Source organism: Dermatophagoides pteronyssinus, unplaced genomic scaffold (assembly GCF_027571235.1).
Source record: "Dermatophagoides pteronyssinus isolate colony J.1.1.1.1 unplaced genomic scaffold, Derpt_VIB-CSIC_2022.12 sq0015, whole genome shotgun sequence".
NCBI classification, from domain to species: domain Eukaryota; kingdom Metazoa; phylum Arthropoda; class Arachnida; order Sarcoptiformes; family Pyroglyphidae; genus Dermatophagoides; species Dermatophagoides pteronyssinus.
Genome location: NW_027461539.1, coordinates 972,334 through 989,547, shown reverse-complemented (window position 1 = coordinate 989,547; position 17,214 = coordinate 972,334). Strand labels below are relative to the sequence as shown.

The following is a 17,214-nucleotide window of genomic DNA, read 5'->3' as shown; positions in this document are numbered from 1 at the left end:
TCATTTATGAGTTCAGTTTTGTTATTTGCAATTCATCAGTTCAAATTTGAAGTTTATGAATTTATCTCAAATCTCAAAAAAATGGCTGAAAATTCTAAATACAAATTAAAAAATATTAAAATGATTTGTGATGAACGTTTACATGGAATAACTATCCAATATCTAGCCATTATGGATGATGGTACACGAGAATATATTAACGGAACAGAATTTGGAAAAAATAATAATTTAATCAAAATTTATCTTGAAAATAAGAAAAAATTATTGGATAAAACGGATACATATACAACTATTGATGATTGTCTTCAAGATTGTCAACCATTTTTATCTACTGATGATTATCATCGTACAATTCCTGAATCGGATCAGGATTCTGGATTTATTGATACTATTCATATTGGAAAAGAAGATTCCAATGATATTCGTTATTTATTTCGAAGAAAAGTTGATCAAGGTCAATGTGCTGTTTATGATTTACGAGATGAAGAAGAATGTGATTTATCCGAAATTGCTGAAAAACTTTTCTCCCGATATTATAAATAATGATGATTGTTTTTTTTAATTTTTGAAACTTTTAATTTTGATATTTAAAAGTGTATTTCAAATTCTTTTTGAAAATAGAAGCAAAAAAATCATTTTACAAACATGTAAAGATAATAAAACATTAATAATTTATAAAAAAAAATTCGAATTAAAACTTTTTTTTTTTTTTTTTGAATACGATACAATCGATACATTGAGATGGTAAAATCTTTCGAATGGATTTTGTTTCTGCTGATAAAATTCGCAAATACAAAATTACTTAATGTTTTTTTCTTTTTTTTTTGAACTATGTGGAAACATTTTCATCGAATTACTAATGTTTTTAATTCAAAACGATCATTTTCTTCAAATATTAATATATTTAATGAAAAAATCAAACGATTACAACGTGATCGATCATTATCAAGTAATGATTCGGAACTTTATGATTATTTAAAAGATGAGATAGCTTTTCGTGTTGCCGATAGAATATTTGATATTAAAAGGTAAATATTTTTTTTATTTAAAAAACAAAATGTATCTTCAATAATAACATATGATTAATTCAAAGACGATTTCCATTTATTGTCGATCTTGGTACATATAAAGGTCTTCTTGGTTCACATTTGACCACGGTAAGAAAATTAGTTTATTTTTGTTTTTTTTCATTAGTTTTGGTTCTTAATTAATTTTTATTTTGTATTTTAAAATTAGGAAACTGTCGATTGTATTTTACATTGTTCTTCGTCTTTCAATTCATTGGTAAATAGGAATTAATGTTTGAAATTTATATTCAAGTTTTATTATTCTATAAATTTAACAGAAATCTATCAAACAACGAGATGATATTGAAATACAGAAATTATTCATCAATGAAGAAGATTTTATTCTACAAGAAAACAGTGCCGATATGATTATTTCTAGTTTAGATCTTCATTGGATCAATGATTTACCACAATTATTTTCAAATGTTTTTTATTCACTTAAACAAGATGGTGTATTCATTGGTTCAATGTTTGGTGGACAAACATTATTTGAACTAAGATGTTCATTACAAATGGCTGAAATCGAACGAGAAGGTGGTTTTGGTTTACATATTTCACCATTAATTACTGCACAAGATATTGGTTCATTATTGAATAGATCAGGATATACAATGTTAACAATTGATACTGATGAAATAATTGTACATTATCCAACCATTTTTGAATTAATGTACGATTTAAAAGGAATGGGTGAAAATAATGCTACAATTTTAGCCAAAACACATTTAAATAGAGATTCATTATTGGCTGCAGCTTCTATATATCAACATCTTTATGGAATTCAATCTGATGAAAAAAATACAACATCATTCAAACCAGATAATATAGAATCCTGTATACCGGCTACATTTCAAATATTTTATTTTATTGGATGGAAACCACATCCTTCACAACCAATACCAGCAAAACGTGGTAGTGCAACAGTTTCAATTAAAGATATACCTAATTTAGATAAATTATTTAAAAAATAATTAAAAAAATTGTTAATTAATAAAAAAAATAATTAATGTTTATTTCGAAATAATTTTGATTGTACAATAACTGATAAACCAGGTTTAGATGAACAATCTAAATCCGATATAAATGATTTACCAGATGTAAATGCTGTATCCATATAACCAATACACATTGATTTAGTACTATGTGCCCAAAATAATTCAATATTATCCGAATCATTGGATAATCCCATAATTCCAGCCAAATGATCTTCACGTGGAATATTTTTCATTAATGGTGATCCTTTGTTGTTGAAATTTGAAAAATAAATTATTATTATTAGTTAGATTGATGATTAATTATTTACCGAAAAAATCATTATGAAAAATTTTAACCAATTTTTCAACTATAGTTGATGTATCATTATCATCATTTTTTTCAATTAAATTTTCAATCGTTTTTCTTGCCAATGAAGTTCGAATCAGATATTCACCGATTCCACTAGTTGTAACAGCTGCATTACTTTCGGACCAACAACCTGAACCAATAATTGATGCTTGTCCAATTCGACCTTCTTTTTTAAGAATTAATCCACCACTAGATACTCCAGATGCAAGACAGTTATTATCATCAATACAAACAGCACCAACCGTATCATATTGTTTATGTTTTTTATCAATCGATATTGGCTCACATTCATCAAGTTGTCGTTTATATTTGTTGAAAATATTCAAAGATTTTCCTATCAAATAAAAATTATTGGCGACTCTGGTTGCAATTCATTTCGAAGACAAAAAACCTACCTGAAATCAAATCAAATTCTTGTAAACCATTAGAAATAGCAAATTTCTTTGCACCTTCTCCAGCAAGAAAATTTGGTGCAATCAATCCAAGAGGAGGTTTATATCTTTGATTATTTAGAATCAAATTGGCAACTTTTATTGGATTTCGAATGGATTGAATTGCACCAACCGAACCAAATAAAAGATCTTTTCCATCCATCAAACAAGCATCACATTCAACATAACCACCTAAATTAAGATTAGATCCTAATCCAGCATTTGTTATTATTTCATTTTCAAGATATGATATTGCTTCTACAACACCATCGATTGCAGTGGAATCATTTTTCCATTCTTTTATTGTCTATGTTAAAAAAAAGAAAGAATTTTTAAAAACAAATCATTTCATTTCAAAAACTTACAGCTTCGCAAGCTTTCGAACAGACATCTAAAAATTTTTCACGTTTTTGTGATCCATAAAATCCGGCACCTTAATATTCAAAAGTCAAAAATCATTATCAAAAAAAACAAAAAAAAAATAATTTTTAGAAAAATACCACTATGAACAGCAATGAAAACCATTTTATGATATGCGTCGATGATGAAATGAAATAAAATATGAATTTTTCGATGGATCGATGTATCAACAATCAAACATAACAATCGATAGTTAGTTCTCCGCATGTTTTATGTTGACGAAAAAAATTTTGAAAATCTTGTTCATCAAACATCTGTTTGAAAAAGTTTTCAAATTTTTAATAATCAATTTATCAAATGTTATCAATCAATATTATTCGAACATTTTCCAGTGTTCCAAAAATATCTGGACAAGCAGTTGGTAAAAAACGTTTTCGTTTACCAGTGGAAAATGATCCAAAAAAATTAATGAATTTTTGTTGCGGTGCTAATTATTATAAAAATGGTGATGAAATTAAATTAAAAGATGATAATAATTATCCCGAATGGTTATGGAATTTACCACTTAAACCACCACGACTTTATGAATTGAATCCAAATACAAAAGAATATTGGGAAAAAGCTGCAATTGTTGGTCAACAACGTGAATGGAAACTTCGTAGTATTACCAATGTAAGGAATTTTTTTGTGATATTTTTGAATCTAATCTGAACTAATTCTATTGAAATTAATTTTTTTTTTTTTTTTTTTTGAATAAACAAAGAAAAAACAAATGAACCTGAATCCTACCTACATTGAAAGAATGGAATTAAAATATCGACGTAGATTTCGTGCATTAGCTAAATATCATTTTAATGCTGGCTATGATATGATTAAACATCATGAACGTGATGATATTTGGAATATGCATCTAAAAGATCGTTATTATTTACCGGATGAACCGGAAAAGAAACTTTATCCTGGTATGGATAATATCCATTTTAAAAATGGTTCAATTGCTACAAAATTAATGCAAAAATATAAAAGAGCTGGACATTTTGGAAAATGATTAATTTGTTTGTTATTATAATACATTTATTATTATAATTGAATAAAAATGATAGTTTTATATTATTATTGTTATTATTATTTTTTAAAAAATCAAAATTGTTTGGTGTAATCAAGAAATTGATGTCCAGACATTTGTTGTGTGGTTGCTGTTGATAAAATTGTTTGTTTCATTGATTTTTGTAAACGTTTGGTTAACGACGAATCCAGATTGAATGATTTGGTTATTTCAATATTTGGTTCAGATGTATGGTTGTTGGTCGGTTGTTGTATTGATTGATCATCAGCGATTGTTTGTTTTGAAAGATTGGCTGATTTTGTTCCGTTTGATGATTTTTTTCTTCGTTTCAAAAATTTATCTTTAATCAATTTTAATAAATTCTTTACAGATTTTTTCTTCTCACTTTCATAAAATTTTTCATTTCCATTTTCTTCATTAGCTTCTCTTTTTGGCCTTCCTTGTTGTTGTTGTGTTTCATCCAAATTATTTCTTTCCTGCAAAATTTGTTGCCGTTTCATATCTATTGATTTTTGTATTTGTTCAAATTTTTCTCTTTCATTTTTAATAAGAATTCTTCCTTGAATAATTCTATTTTTTTCTTCTTCAATTTGATACATTTCACTATTATTAAAATAAATTTGTTTTAAATAAATTTTTTTAACAATTTCTTCATATTTAGATTCTTTTTCATTTAATTTTATTTCTTTTACATTCAAAACACTTCTATATCTTTGTAATTGTTCTTCATCTTGTTGTAATATTTTTAATTGTTCATTGATTCGATTTCGTCTTTCCAGTAAAATCTGTTGTTTTTTCATTTTTATTGTTTGTAATTGTTCTTGTAATTTTCTTTTTTCTTTTGCTATATTTATTTTTTCTTGTAATATATTTTTTCTTTCAATTTCATTTAATTTAATTTTATCTTGTAAATTATTTTTATTATAAATATCATCTAATTTATCCAATTGTAATTCTTTATCATTTAAATTTTCTTTTTTTCGATTTAAATTATTCATATTCATTTTTAATTGATTTTCTTGTTGTTCGATTGACATTAATTGATTAATTTCATTTTGTTTTTTTATTTTATAACCATAATTTCTTTTATCATTCATTAATTTTGTAACATCTTTTAATTCTTTCCATTTATGTTCAATAAATCTTCTTTCATTCAGAATTTTTTGTCTTTCTTCATTTATTTTGTTTATTTCGGCCATATTATTATCATTATTGGCAAATAAACGTTCTTGTTCATTCAATATATTTTCTTTTATTCCTAATTCATTTTCTTTTCTAACCAATATCGTTTCTCTTCGAATTGTTTCGGCTGTTATTTGTTCAACAAACATTATTAATTCATCATTATTATTCAATTTTACAAATTTTCCTTTTAAATTATCAACTGTTATTATTCTATTTGTAATATCTCCAATTTTTTCTTTAAATAATTTTTTCCTTTTCTTTTTTTTCATTTATAAATTTATTAATCATTGTTTCTTTCATGTTATTTTTTATATTCTTTAATTCATTTCTTCTATTTACAATGAATATTCTATCATCACTAAGTTGTTGTCGATGTTTTTTTATTTCATTTTTTTCATTCATATTAAGATTTGACCAATTATTTTCTAATTGATTCAATATCTTTTCCTTATTATCTAAACGAATTTCCATTTCATCGTATAAACATTCTTTTTCAAGATTTGTTTTTTTATTTTTTTCGGAAAACCTTAATTCTTCGATTCCTAGATTTTCTAACTTTTTTCCTATGAACGAATCTTTTGATGAAATTCTGGTGGCTTGATCATTTTCAGGTTTCAATGTTGATTGTTCCTCGCTTAGATTATCGGCCTTTTTTCCAACGAACGAAAACGAATATCTTGATGAAATTCTGGTGGCTTGATCATTTTCGGGTTTCAATGTTGATTGTTCATCGCTTAGATTTTCCGCCTTTTTTCCTACGAACGAAAACGAATATCTTGATGAACTTTTGGTGGCTTGATCATCTTCAGGTTTCAATGTTGATTGTTCTTCAGTTTGACTTTCTGCCTTTTCTCCTACGAACGAATCACTTGATGAAATTCTGGTGGCTTGATCATTTTCGGATTTCAATGTTTTTGGTTTCTCTTTGGCTAGATTCTGTTGATTTTGGTCTTTTGTTGAAATTTCTTCATTCATTTGATCATCATTCAATCGATTCTCTTCTGTTTGTTCATTTTTTGTCACCACTTCTTCCAATTTCGATTGTTTTTCGTTTACAACGCTAGATGTAGTAGTTGTTAATGTCTTTTCGTCTTTGAATGAACCACCTGTAACCATTTCAATAGAACCTTTCAGAATTCCGGTCGTTTGTTTTTCTTCTGGTTGTTGCTCGTCTATTAAACTTAGATTTTCTGGATTTTTTTCAATCAACGATTCACTTGATAGAATTTTGGTTGTTTGACTTTCTGTTGGTTTCGATGTCGATTGTTCAATATTGGTTACAACGTTGGATGTAATTGATTGCTTCTTGAATTGTGACCAAACTTCTTTCAGATTTTCGTTTGTTTGACTTTCTTGTGGTTTCGATGTTGATGGAAAGCTGAGATTTTCTTGCTTTTCGACTTGGGACGAATCACTTGCTGCAATCATATCTCCACGATCAACCGCTGGTTTTGATAATGATGATTGCTCGCTTAAAACGCTGGCTGGTGTTTGTTGCTTCTTGAATTCATGCCAAGCTTCTTTCAGATTTTCGTTTGTTTGACTTTCTTGTGGTTTCGATGTTGATTGTGTCCTTCTTATCACGCTGACCAGTGTTTGTGTCTTTTTATCTTTGTATGAATTACTTCGGAATATTTTAGTTGATTGATTTTCCGTTGTTTGCGAACCACCATGTGTTAAGTTTTTCAATGAATCCTCCTTTTTTATTAATTTGTTATCAGATTCTTCAATTTTAGGCCTTCCTTGATCATCAAATCGATTCTCTTCTGGTTGCAATTTGTATTCTTGCTCGTCTATCAAACTTAGATTCTCTGGCTTTTTTTCTATCGACGAATCATTTGTTGAAAATTTAATGGTTTGATCATTTTCTGGTTTCAATGTTGATTGTTTGTCGTTTACAACGCTGGATGTAATTGGTTGCTGCTTTGCTTGAGATGAAACTTCTTCTGTTTGACTTTCTGTTGGTTTCGATTTCGATTGCGTCCTTCTTATCACGCTAACCGGTGTTTGTGTCTTTTTATCTTTGTATGAATTACTTCGGAATATTTTAGTTGATTGATTTTCCGTTGTTTGCGAACCACCATGTGTTGAGTTTTTCAATGAATCCTCCTTTTTTCTAAATTTGTTATCAGATTCTTCAATTTTAGGCCTTCCTTGATCATCAAATCGATTCTCTTCTGGTTGCAATTTGTTTTCTTGCTCGTCTATCAAACTTAGATTCTCTGGCTTTTTTTCTATCGACGAATCATTTGTTGAAAATTTAATGGTTTGATCATTTTCTGGTTTCAATGTTGATTGTTTTTCGTTTACAACGCTGGATGTAATTGGTTGCTGCTTTGCTTGAGATGAAACTTCTTCTGTTTGACTTTCTGTTGGTTTCGATTTCGATTGTGTCTTACTTATCATGCTGACCGGGGTTTGTGTCTTTTCGTTTCTTTTCGAATCACTTCTTAGGATTTTCGTTGATTGATCTTTCGTTGTTTTCGAACCATGCGTTGTGTTTTTTAACGAATCCTGTTGCTTGTTCAAAACACTGGATATGGTTGTTGTTTTATCGTCTTTGGATGAATAACTTGGTAATATTGCCAGTGCCAATTGTATCTTTTCATCCAATTCATTTCGCAGCTTTACCCTGGTATTTTTGAAATTTTTCGTCCATTCTTCCATTTGATCCATTGTTCCGGATTCCGGAAAGTCTGTAGTTTTTATCGTTTCACGATAAATATCAACATGTTCTTGATTCAAAGTCCTGAGCATTTTTGCCAAAAGAGGATCGTCGTTTATTTCTTCAATCGAACTTTCATTCCCTGTTGAAATTTTGTCCAATTCTAATCGATTTTTTCGGATATTTTCATACTGTCGACGAGCTTCCGATCGGATCAGTTCTTCTCTTTTCAGTCGTTCTTCACTATTCCCTTTCGAAAAAGGCCATAACCTTTTGAAATATTTTTTAGCTTTCGCCTTCACACCGGTTGGTTGTACGTAATATTTTGCTGAATCTTTATTGAAATCATCCCAGAAACTCGGATCATTTTTCGAATCTGCCTCGATTTGTGAATGGACTTTATTTTTGATTTTTTTCAAATCTTTTTGCGGTATTTTCACATTTTCTTTCTTTTTGATTAGTTGTGCTTCTCCATTCTCACTTGTTTGTTTAGGAGCATTCGTGAAATATTGTTTATCTTGAATATCAACTTCATGGTCATAAACCGCACGAATGTATTCCTTTTCATATTTTTGTCGAAATTTCTCTGCTTTGTAAGCTTCTTTTGCAATGAATTCTGTGTTATACTCCTTTCGCCAAAATTGAATACATGAGTATAACATATACAAGAATAGTCCGACTCCTGCAGCAATTCCTAATCCTTTCCATATCCAATCATCACCTCCATCTTTACTCTTGCTACAAGGTTTGTTTGCCATGATTGGTTGACATGATTTATCAAACAATCGTCTTGTTTCTTTGTCATTGCGGTCGGAATAGTCTGGATCACATTCATACAACACTTTGGTTTCGCATGTTAAGACATCATATGCGAAGCAACAAAAATTCCAACTTTCTGTGTACTGTGTTTAAGAAAAAAAAACATTATGATTTGACTTGAGGAATAATTATTGAATCAACTTACATAATCTTTGAATGTTATTTGCCATTTCCCAATGGCATTTATTTGACAAGTTCGATAATTTTCTTCGGTCGTTTGATGATCCGATGTTCCCGTACATTTATTTGGTACACCATATACTGTTTTATATGGTATCATAATTCCATCTTGTATCTTTTGATTCGGTACATTATTAGCAACAATCAATCGAATGAAATAGCAAAATAAAAGACTATTTTTCAATCGTAAAATAGTTTTCATATTTTTTTTTTCGTTCACCAAAATTACAAATCAGAAACAAAAAAATTTCGGTCCTGTTTTTATGTTTTGTTTCCAGCATTGTTTATTGGATTCATAATTCGAGCTTTTAACAATTGAATTCAAACATTGTTTCATAATTTTTTATAATCATTCAAAACAAAAAAACTTTTGAAATTGAAAGTAATTTTATTTGTTTGTTTTTTGTGATTTAATTTAAATTTAAATTTAAATTTATAAAATTTTTAAAATTGTTCGGTGTAATAATCAAGAAATTGATGATGTCCAGACATTTGTTGTTGTTGTGTTGCGGTGGTTGCTGTTGATAAAATTGTTTGTTTCATTGATTTTTGTAAACGTTTTGTTAACGACGAATCCAAATTGAATGATTCGATTATTTCAATATTTGGTTCAGTTGTATGATTGTTGGTCGGTTGTTGTTGTATTGATTGATTATCAGTGATTGTTTGTTTTGAAAGATTGGCTGATTTTGTTTCGTTTGATGATTTTTTTCGTTTCACGAATTTATCCATAATCAATTTTAATGCATCCATTATAGATTTTTTCTTTTCAATTTCATTTAATTTTTCATTTTCAATAATTTTTTCTTTTTTTCCAATTTCTTTATTATTAGTATCTCTCGTTAGCCTAACATATTCAATATGTTTTTGTTCATTTAAAATTTCATATTTTTCCATATTTATTCTTTCGTTTGTTTTTTGAAATTGTTTTTTTTTATTTTGAAGCAATTGATTTAATTTTTGTATTCTAATTTTTTCTTCTTGTAAATTTCCAATCTCTCTTTCGGTTAGTTCAAATATTTTACGTTCATGTTGAACAATAAATTGATTCAATTTTAATCTTCTTTTTTCTGTATATTCTAATGCCTGTTTTAAAATTTCATTATGTTTTTTTAATTGTTTTTCATCATGTTCAATATTCATTAATTGTTTATTGATTCTATTTTTTCTTTCTTTCAAAATATATTGTCTATTCATATCTATTGATTGTAATTTTTCTAATAATTTTCTTCTTTCTTTTGCCAAATGAATTTTATCTTCTAATAGTTTTTCTTGTAGTTGTTGTTGTTGTTTACTAAATTCAATCTGTTTTTCTTGTAAATATAATTTTTTTCGTTCATCATCTAAAATGGCTAAATTTTTTCTTATTTGTTCATCTTTTTCTTTGATACTCAATAGTTGTTCATTTTCAAATAATTTTTTTCTTTCATAAATATTATTTCTTACCAAATGTATTTTATCTTCAGCCTGTTTAAATTGTTTCCATATTGATTCGTTTTTATTTCTTTGCTGTAACAATGATTTCCATTCATTATCGATTTTAATTTTTTCCGATTCATATCCACCAAAATATAATTCCTGTTCACTTAATTCAAATTCTTTTCTATATAAATTTTCATCTTTTTTAAATAAATTTGTTTCAATTCTATCGATTTCTTTTTCGATCATATCGGCAAATATTAATCTTCCATCATTATCATTTATTTCAAAAAATATATTACTCAAATTATTAACAGTAATTTTTATCTGTTTTATATTTCCAAATTTTTCTTTCAATAATTTTTCCTTTTCATTATTTATTAACAATAAATTTTCATTAATTTTTATATTTATTGTTTTTCTTAAATCTTCTAATACTTTTCTACCATTTGCAATAAATTTTCTATCATCAATAATCTGTTGTCGTTGTTTTTTTATATCATTCATTTCATTCAATGTAATATTTGGTTTTGTATTTTCTAATTCATTCAATAACTTTTCCTTATGATTTAAACGAATTTCCATTTCATCGTATAAACAACCATCTTCAAGTATTGTTTCTTGATTTTTTCTGGCAAACCATAAATCTTGTTTTGCTTTCATTTTTTCATATTCATTCTGTTTCATTTGATCATCATTTATATAAAAAACAGAATATTCATTTATATTTTGTTTTTGTTTTTGTTTCAATTCTTCAACAGTTTGTTTTTGTATTTCCAATGTAAATATTTTCATATCATTTAATTCTTTTTTTCTTTTTGCAATAATTGTTCTTTGTTCAAAATTTTTTTCTCTTTGTTGTTTTAATTCAATTTTTTCATTCAAATCAAGATCAATATCAAAAATTTCTTTTTTATTCAATAATTTTTCATCATTTTTTAATTGTTTTTCCATTTGATTGAATAATAATATTTTTTTATCTATCATTTTTAAAATTTCATCAGTTTCTTTTAATATTTGATCAGGATCGGTTATTTGTAAAATATTTTTATTTTTGTCAGTTTTTTTGTCAATAATTTTTTTTACAACTTCAGTTTTTTTGGTTGTTGTTCGTTGTTCTTTGGCTGCAGTCAATAATGTTTTTGGTTTCTCTTCTTCTGATTGTCGTTGTTCGTCTATTAAACATAGATTTTCTAGCTTTTTTTCTATCGATGAATCACTTGTGGAAAATTTAGTAGTTTGATCATTTTCTGGTTTCAATGTTGATTGTTTTTCGTTTACAACGCTGGATGTAATTGGTTGCTGCTTGGCTTGAGACGAAACTTCTTTCAGACTTTCGTTCGTTTGACTTTCTTTTGGTTTCAATGTTGATTGTGTCCTTCTTATCACGCTGACCGGTGTTTGTGTCTTTTCGTTTCTTTTCGAATCACTTCTTAGGATTTTCTTCGATTGATCTTTCGTTGTTTTCGAACCCTGCGTTGTGTTTTTTAACGATTCCTGTTGTTTGTTCAAAACACTGGATATGGTTATTGTTTTATCGTCTTGGGATGAATAACTTGGTATTGCCAGTGCCAATTGTAGCTTTTTATCCAATTCATTTCGCATCCTTTGCCTGGTATCTTTGAAATTTTTCGTGTATATTTCCATTTGATCCATTGTTCCGGATTCCGGAAAGTCTGTAGTTTTTATCGTTTCACGATAAATATCAACATGTTCTTGATTCAAAGTCCTGAGCATTTTTGCCAAAAGAGGATCGTCGTTTATTTCTTCAATCGAACTTTCATGCCCTGTTGATATTTTGTCCAATTCTAATCGATTTTTTCTGATATTTTCATACTGTCGACGAGCTTCCGATCGGATCAGTTCTTCTCTTTTCAGTTGTTCTTCATTATTCCCTTTCGAAAAAGGCCATAACCTTTTGAAATATTTTTTTGCTTTCGCCTTCACACCGGTTGGTTGTACGTAATATTTTGCTGAATCTTTATTGAAATCATCCCAGAAACTCGGATCATTTTTTGACTTTGCTTCGATTTGTGATTTGATTTTTTTCTCCAATTCATTTTCAATTTTTTTCATATCTTTTTTCAATATTTGTACTTCATCATTGTCTTTTTTAATCGGTTGTGGTTTTTCATTATTATTTGTCTGTTTCGATGCGTTTTGTAAGAATTTATTGTTGAGATTATCAACTTCATTGTCATAAACAGCACGAACGTATTCCTTTTCATAGATTTTTTGATATTTTTCTGCCTTGTAAACTTTTTTTGCATTTGATTCTGGGTTAAGCTGCTTTCTCCAAAAGAAAATACAACCAACAATCAGAGTTATAATTGCTCCTGCAGCAATTCCTAATGCTATCCATAACGTATTATCACCTCCATCCTCACTCTTGCTACAAGGTTTTTTTGCCATGATTGGTTGACATGATTTATCAAACAATCGTCTTGTTTCTTTGTCATTGCGATCGGAATAGTCTGCGTCACATTCAGACAATACTTTGGTTTCGCATTTCAAAACTTCATATACGAAACAGCAAAAATTCCAACTTTCAGTGTACTGTGTGTGTTGAGAAAAAAAACATATTATGATTTGACTTGAGGAATAATTATTGAATCAGCTTACATAATGTTGTAGTTTTATTTTCCATTTTTCAATCGCATTTATTTGACAAGTTCGATAATTTTCTTCGGTCGTTTGATGATTGGACATTCCTTTACATTTATTTGGTACACCATATACTGGTTTATATGGTATCATAATACCATCATATGACTTTTGATTTGAAACTCCATCAGCAACAACAATCATTGGTATTAAAGATAACAATAATAAGGGAAAACAAAAAATAGTTTTCATTATCTCTTCATCAACCAAAATTGCAAAAACACATTAAAATTTCTTTCTGATTCTGGATTTTTATATATTTTCATTTGCATTATTGTTATCGGATTTCAATAACAAACAAACTTTTTTTATTATTCGAATTTATAACTGTAAAAAAATAATAATTTTTTTTTTTTTTTGAATTTTGAGCAATTGAATTTCATGAGTTGACGAAATGAAATGTTGTAAAATGAAAATTTTATTAAATAATTTTTTGTTTGTATTAAAATTGTTTGGTATAATCGGTAAATTGCTGATTTTTAGGTATTTCTTTTGCTGCGGATAAAATTGTTCGATTAATTGTTTTTTTTATACGTTTCATCAACGAATCTATAATATTGGTTGATTGAGATATTTCATTATTTTGCTGCATTGGCTGCTGATCTATCATTGTTTGTTTGGAAAGATTGGCTGATTTTTGTTTCAACATTGTCAGTTGTCGAGTTTCATCCGAATCAGAAAAATCATTTGATGATGAACTTGAATCTTGTCCGTTCAATGATGTTTGATTTTTACTTGATGATTTTTTCTTTAACAATTTTTTCAATGCCTGTTTTTCAGTTTCATTTTTCTCAGCTTCACTTAATTGGGTTTCTTTTCCATCATCATATGCTTGTCTTTTTGTTCTAGCTTTTTTTTCCATCATCATTTCTCTTAACTTTTTTGTTATTTCTTTACCCACTTCTACTTTATAATTCAAAATTTTTTCCACCTTAAAAACGTTTTTGAGATTAGTATGTTTCAATCGTTCTTTTTGTTCATTTAACGACTTTATTGAATCTTCCTTCAAATAACCATCATATTTATCTAAAGCCTTTGATACATTATTATTAAATTCTGATTCAGTCATTATTTTTAAATTTTTATCCAATTTATTTGCTTCTATTATTTTATCTGGTTTTTGTATAAAAATTTCATCCTTGAAAGCAAAACCTGATACTAAAGATTTTTCAGCATTATCTATTTTATCCAAATTTATTTGTTTTGCACGTTTCATATTTTCTACATCTTTTAACGCAGCTAATCTATTAATTTCACCATTATGAAAATAATTTATTCTTGCTTCACCAGTTAATTTTGGATTAGTTTTTTCATCTTCAATCCAATTATTTATTAATTGTAATTTTTTATCAAATAATCGACTAATAAGATCTATAAGGTTTTTTCGTCCATGTAGTTCTTGTAATTGAGCTATTTTTTTCATTATAATCAATTCTTCTTCGGTTATATTTGGAATAGCTTTAATTTTTATCATCTCTTGTGTTAATTCAGGGCTTGGTTTTGTGCTAACTGCTTTATTTTCCTCATTTAATATATCAATTGATTTAATATTACCAAATTTACTTTCATCTATTGGTTTCGATGATGATGATGATGATTGTATCATATTATCCAACAAGATGGATGTTTGTTTATTTTTGATTTTTGACGAAATTACAGTCTCGTTGTTAGTAGTTTGATTTTCTGTTGATTCCGATATTGATTGTTTATTGTTTTTATCATCACTTGATATAATTGGTTTTTTCTTATCTTTTTTATTCTTTGAAATTCTTTTCGGCTGTTCTTCTTCTTCTTCTTCTATTGGTTCTAAATTTCCAACATAGGATCTAGTTTTTTGTTTTTCCATTTCAGTTGAATCATCACTTGCAAGTATTTCATAAGCCTTATCAGTAGTTTTTTTAAAAAAATCAGAAATTTCTTTATTACCGGTTTTAAATTTATTTTTTAATTTTTCAACAATACTATATGATGATGGTTTAATGTCTCCGATCCAATCTTTTGGTGACATTTCATATAATTTTCCCGATAAACTTTTTAGATATACGTTCATTTGTTCACCTGCTGATGTTAATGTAGATTTTAATTGATCAGATGTTTGTTGCATTGTGTCAGCAAGCCATTCGTTTGTAGATAATTCATTATACACTCCTGAAAGATATTTAAAAATTTCTGGTTCAAATTCAACCTTTTGATCCATTTCAGATTTTATTTGTCCAACTATACTGACTGATTTATCTTTAGTTTTGGTTTTTTTAAAAGAATCACTTTTTGAAATTTTGGCCACTTGATCGTTTGTTGTTGCTTTTGTGATTTTGTTTGTTTGATCGTTTGATGCTTTTAATTGTTTATTTGAATCTGTTTCTTGAACTGATTCGGATATTTGTTTCAACTTGGTATCTACTAATTTATTTTTAGTTTCTTCGATTTTGTCAGTTTGATCTTCACTTATTGGTCTTTCCAAAGTCATTTCAAACGTTTTGTTGATTTCATTTCGAATCCTATTTCTGGTGTCTTTGAAATCTTTAGTCCATTTTTCCAGTTCATCAATCTTTCCGGGTTCAGGAAAGTCTGTAGTTCTCATAGTTTCATGGACAGCGACTTGTTCTTGATTTAAAATGTTGAGCATTTTTGCCAAAAGTGAATCGGTGTTTTCGTCTTCTGTTACTATCAAACTTTTCAACTTTCCCGGTTTTGTTGATTGAGATTGATCAACATTATGAATATTTTCAAACTGTCGACGAGCTTGCGATCGAATCAATTCTTCTTTTTTCATTAGTTCTTCATTATTCACTTTCTTTTCCTGCCATAACCTTGTGAAAAATTTTTTACTTTTTGCTAAAACACCGGTTGGTTTTTCATAATATTTTGTTGAATCTTGAATGAAATCATCAAGGAAAGTCGGATCATTTTTCGACTTTGCTTCAATTAGTGTTCTGACTTTTTTTTCAATTTTTTTCAAATCTTTTTTCGATAGTTTTACATTATCTTGTTTTTCGATCGGTTCTCCATTCTCATTTTTTTGTACAGAAACGTTTGTGAGCCGTTGTTTATTGAGATTATCAACTTCATTGTCATAAACAGCACGAACGAATTCTTTTTCATAGTATTTTTGAAATTTCTCTTCCTTATAAGCTTCCAGTGCTTTCAATTCGGTGTTATACTCCTTTCTCCAAAATTGAATACATTCGTATAACAAATACAAGAATAGTCCGACTCCTGCAGCAATTCCTAATCCTTTCCATATCCAATCTTTACCTCCTCCTCCACTCTTGCCACAAGGATTGTTTGCTATGATTGGTTGACATGATTTATCAAACAATAGCCTTGTTTCTTTGTCATTACGATCGGAATAGTCTTCATCACATTCAGACAAAACTTTTGTTTCGCATTCCAAAACATCATATACGAAACAGCAAAAATTCCAACTTTCAGTGTACTGTGTGTGTTGAGAAAAAAAACATATTATGATTTGACTTGAAGAATAATTATTAAATCAGCTTACATAATGTTGTAGTTTTATTTTCCATTTTCCAATCGCCTTCAATTGACAGGCTTGATATTTTTCTTCGGTCGTTTGAGGATCAGAATTTCCTGTACATTTAATTGGTACACCATATAATGACTTATATGGTACCAAAGTTCTATCATGTTGATTCTTAGCAACAATTATTCGAATCAAGTAAAAAAATAAAAGACAACTTTGCAAAAACATAAAAACATTCATTTTTTTATTCAATCAAACAGAAAAAAAATTACAATTACAATTAATAATTTTTTGTTTTTTGATTTTTATGTTTTATTTTCACTATTGTTATCGGATTACGAATTACGAATTTCAATTCGAACCTTCGATTTTTTCTTTCATCGAAAATCAATCATATTGTTTTCAAATCGATTCGATTTTGTTCACTTTTTGTTCTTTTTTTCGAATTTATTGTTCAAAACAAACAGAAAAAATAAGTTTTTTTTCAATAATTTTTGAAATAATTTTACCGCCAAAACAAAACAATGAAA

General features: G+C 27.8%; 7 protein-coding genes across 8 annotated transcripts; 2 read left to right on the top strand and 5 right to left on the bottom strand.

The window, feature by feature from the left end:
- The first annotated feature begins 81 nt into the window (after positions 1 to 81).
- Positions 82 to 1,895, top strand: LOC113791612 (arginine-hydroxylase NDUFAF5, mitochondrial). The gene is made up of 7 exons (XM_027341405.2): positions 82 to 165; positions 256 to 493; positions 983 to 1,028; positions 1,094 to 1,157; positions 1,237 to 1,284; positions 1,346 to 1,813; positions 1,887 to 1,895. The coding sequence occupies exons 1-7, from the start codon at positions 82 to 84 to the stop codon at positions 1,893 to 1,895; spliced, it is 957 nt and encodes a 318-aa protein (XP_027197206.2).
- On the bottom strand, positions 1,407 to 3,466 carry Tasp1 (Taspase 1). 2 transcript variants are annotated; one of them, XM_027341271.2, is made up of 6 exons: positions 3,343 to 3,466; positions 3,208 to 3,275; positions 2,807 to 3,149; positions 2,371 to 2,745; positions 2,160 to 2,306; positions 1,407 to 2,009 (listed from the first exon to the last, which is right to left on the bottom strand). In XM_027341271.2, exons 1-6 carry the CDS (start codon positions 3,365 to 3,367, stop codon positions 1,927 to 1,929), a joined length of 1,041 nt encoding a protein of 346 aa, XP_027197072.2. In that variant the 5' UTR covers positions 3,368 to 3,466; the 3' UTR covers positions 1,407 to 1,926. The 2 variants fall into 2 exon arrangements, with proteins under 2 accessions (XP_027197072.2, XP_027197073.2); XM_027341272.2 differs by having other exon boundaries at positions 1,891 to 2,009; positions 2,104 to 2,306.
- Positions 3,455 to 4,318, top strand: mRpL54 (mitochondrial ribosomal protein L54). Its single transcript, XM_027341275.2, has 2 exons — positions 3,455 to 3,874; positions 3,966 to 4,318. Exons 1-2 carry the CDS (start codon positions 3,560 to 3,562, stop codon positions 4,248 to 4,250), a joined length of 600 nt encoding a protein of 199 aa, XP_027197076.2. The 5' UTR covers positions 3,455 to 3,559; the 3' UTR covers positions 4,251 to 4,318.
- LOC142645574 (uncharacterized) lies at positions 4,290 to 5,675 on the bottom strand. Its single transcript, XM_075822093.1, has one exon. It carries the CDS (start codon positions 5,597 to 5,599, stop codon positions 4,343 to 4,345), a length of 1,257 nt encoding a protein of 418 aa, XP_075678208.1. The 5' UTR covers positions 5,600 to 5,675; the 3' UTR covers positions 4,290 to 4,342.
- On the bottom strand, positions 5,675 to 9,340 carry LOC142645573 (uncharacterized). The gene is made up of 2 exons (XM_075822092.1): positions 9,083 to 9,340; positions 5,675 to 9,020 (listed from the first exon to the last, which is right to left on the bottom strand). The coding sequence occupies exons 1-2, from the start codon at positions 9,317 to 9,319 to the stop codon at positions 5,691 to 5,693; spliced, it is 3,567 nt and encodes a 1,188-aa protein (XP_075678207.1). The 5' UTR covers positions 9,320 to 9,340; the 3' UTR covers positions 5,675 to 5,690.
- A 179-nt stretch (positions 9,341 to 9,519) lies between these two features.
- On the bottom strand, positions 9,520 to 13,484 carry LOC113791610 (uncharacterized). Its single transcript, XM_027341402.2, has 2 exons — positions 13,159 to 13,484; positions 9,520 to 13,092 (listed from the first exon to the last, which is right to left on the bottom strand). The coding sequence occupies exons 1-2, from the start codon at positions 13,390 to 13,392 to the stop codon at positions 9,562 to 9,564; spliced, it is 3,765 nt and encodes a 1,254-aa protein (XP_027197203.2). The 5' UTR covers positions 13,393 to 13,484; the 3' UTR covers positions 9,520 to 9,561.
- Positions 13,485 to 13,600: 116 nt separating this feature from the next.
- On the bottom strand, positions 13,601 to 17,159 carry LOC113791609 (uncharacterized). Its single transcript, XM_027341401.2, has 2 exons — positions 16,703 to 17,159; positions 13,601 to 16,636 (listed from the first exon to the last, which is right to left on the bottom strand). The coding sequence occupies exons 1-2, from the start codon at positions 16,922 to 16,924 to the stop codon at positions 13,643 to 13,645; spliced, it is 3,216 nt and encodes a 1,071-aa protein (XP_027197202.2). The 5' UTR covers positions 16,925 to 17,159; the 3' UTR covers positions 13,601 to 13,642.
- Between the last annotated feature and the right edge of the window lie 55 nt (positions 17,160 to 17,214).

Excerpts from the sequence above, each read along its gene's own strand:
- LOC113791612 (XM_027341405.2), top strand. The coding sequence starts at position 82 with ATGGCTGAAAATTCTAAATACAAATTAAAAAATATTAAAATGATTTGT. Across the intron at positions 1,029-1,093 it reads AGAATATTTGATATTAAAAG|ACGATTTCCATTTATTGTCG; the intron begins GTAAATATTTTT and ends ATTAATTCAAAG. Across the intron at positions 1,285-1,345 it reads CTTCGTCTTTCAATTCATTG|AAATCTATCAAACAACGAGA; the intron begins GTAAATAGGAAT and ends TAAATTTAACAG.
- Tasp1 (XM_027341271.2), bottom strand. The coding sequence starts at position 3,367 with ATGGTTTTCATTGCTGTTCATAGTG. Across the intron at positions 3,276-3,342 it reads TTTCATTGCTGTTCATAGTG|GTGCCGGATTTTATGGATCA; the intron begins GTATTTTTCTAA and ends TTGAATATTAAG. Across the intron at positions 3,150-3,207 it reads GTTCGAAAGCTTGCGAAGCT|ACAATAAAAGAATGGAAAAA; the intron begins GTAAGTTTTTGA and ends TTTTTAACATAG.
- mRpL54 (XM_027341275.2), top strand. The coding sequence starts at position 3,560 with ATGTTATCAATCAATATTATTCGAACATTTTCCAGTGTTCCAAAAATA. Across the intron at positions 3,875-3,965 it reads AACTTCGTAGTATTACCAAT|AAAAAACAAATGAACCTGAA; the intron begins GTAAGGAATTTT and ends GAATAAACAAAG.
- LOC142645574 (XM_075822093.1), bottom strand. The coding sequence starts at position 5,599 with ATGTTTGTTGAACAAATAACAGCCGAAACAATTCGAAGAGAAACGATA.
- LOC142645573 (XM_075822092.1), bottom strand. The coding sequence starts at position 9,319 with ATGAAAACTATTTTACGATTGAAAAATAGTCTTTTATTTTGCTATTTC. Across the intron at positions 9,021-9,082 it reads AAATAACATTCAAAGATTAT|TACACAGAAAGTTGGAATTT; the intron begins GTAAGTTGATTC and ends TCTTAAACACAG.
- LOC113791610 (XM_027341402.2), bottom strand. The coding sequence starts at position 13,392 with ATGAAAACTATTTTTTGTTTTCCCTTATTATTGTTATCTTTAATACCA. Across the intron at positions 13,093-13,158 it reads AAATAAAACTACAACATTAT|TACACTGAAAGTTGGAATTT; the intron begins GTAAGCTGATTC and ends CAACACACACAG.
- LOC113791609 (XM_027341401.2), bottom strand. The coding sequence starts at position 16,924 with ATGAATGTTTTTATGTTTTTGCAAAGTTGTCTTTTATTTTTTTACTTG. Across the intron at positions 16,637-16,702 it reads AAATAAAACTACAACATTAT|TACACTGAAAGTTGGAATTT; the intron begins GTAAGCTGATTT and ends CAACACACACAG.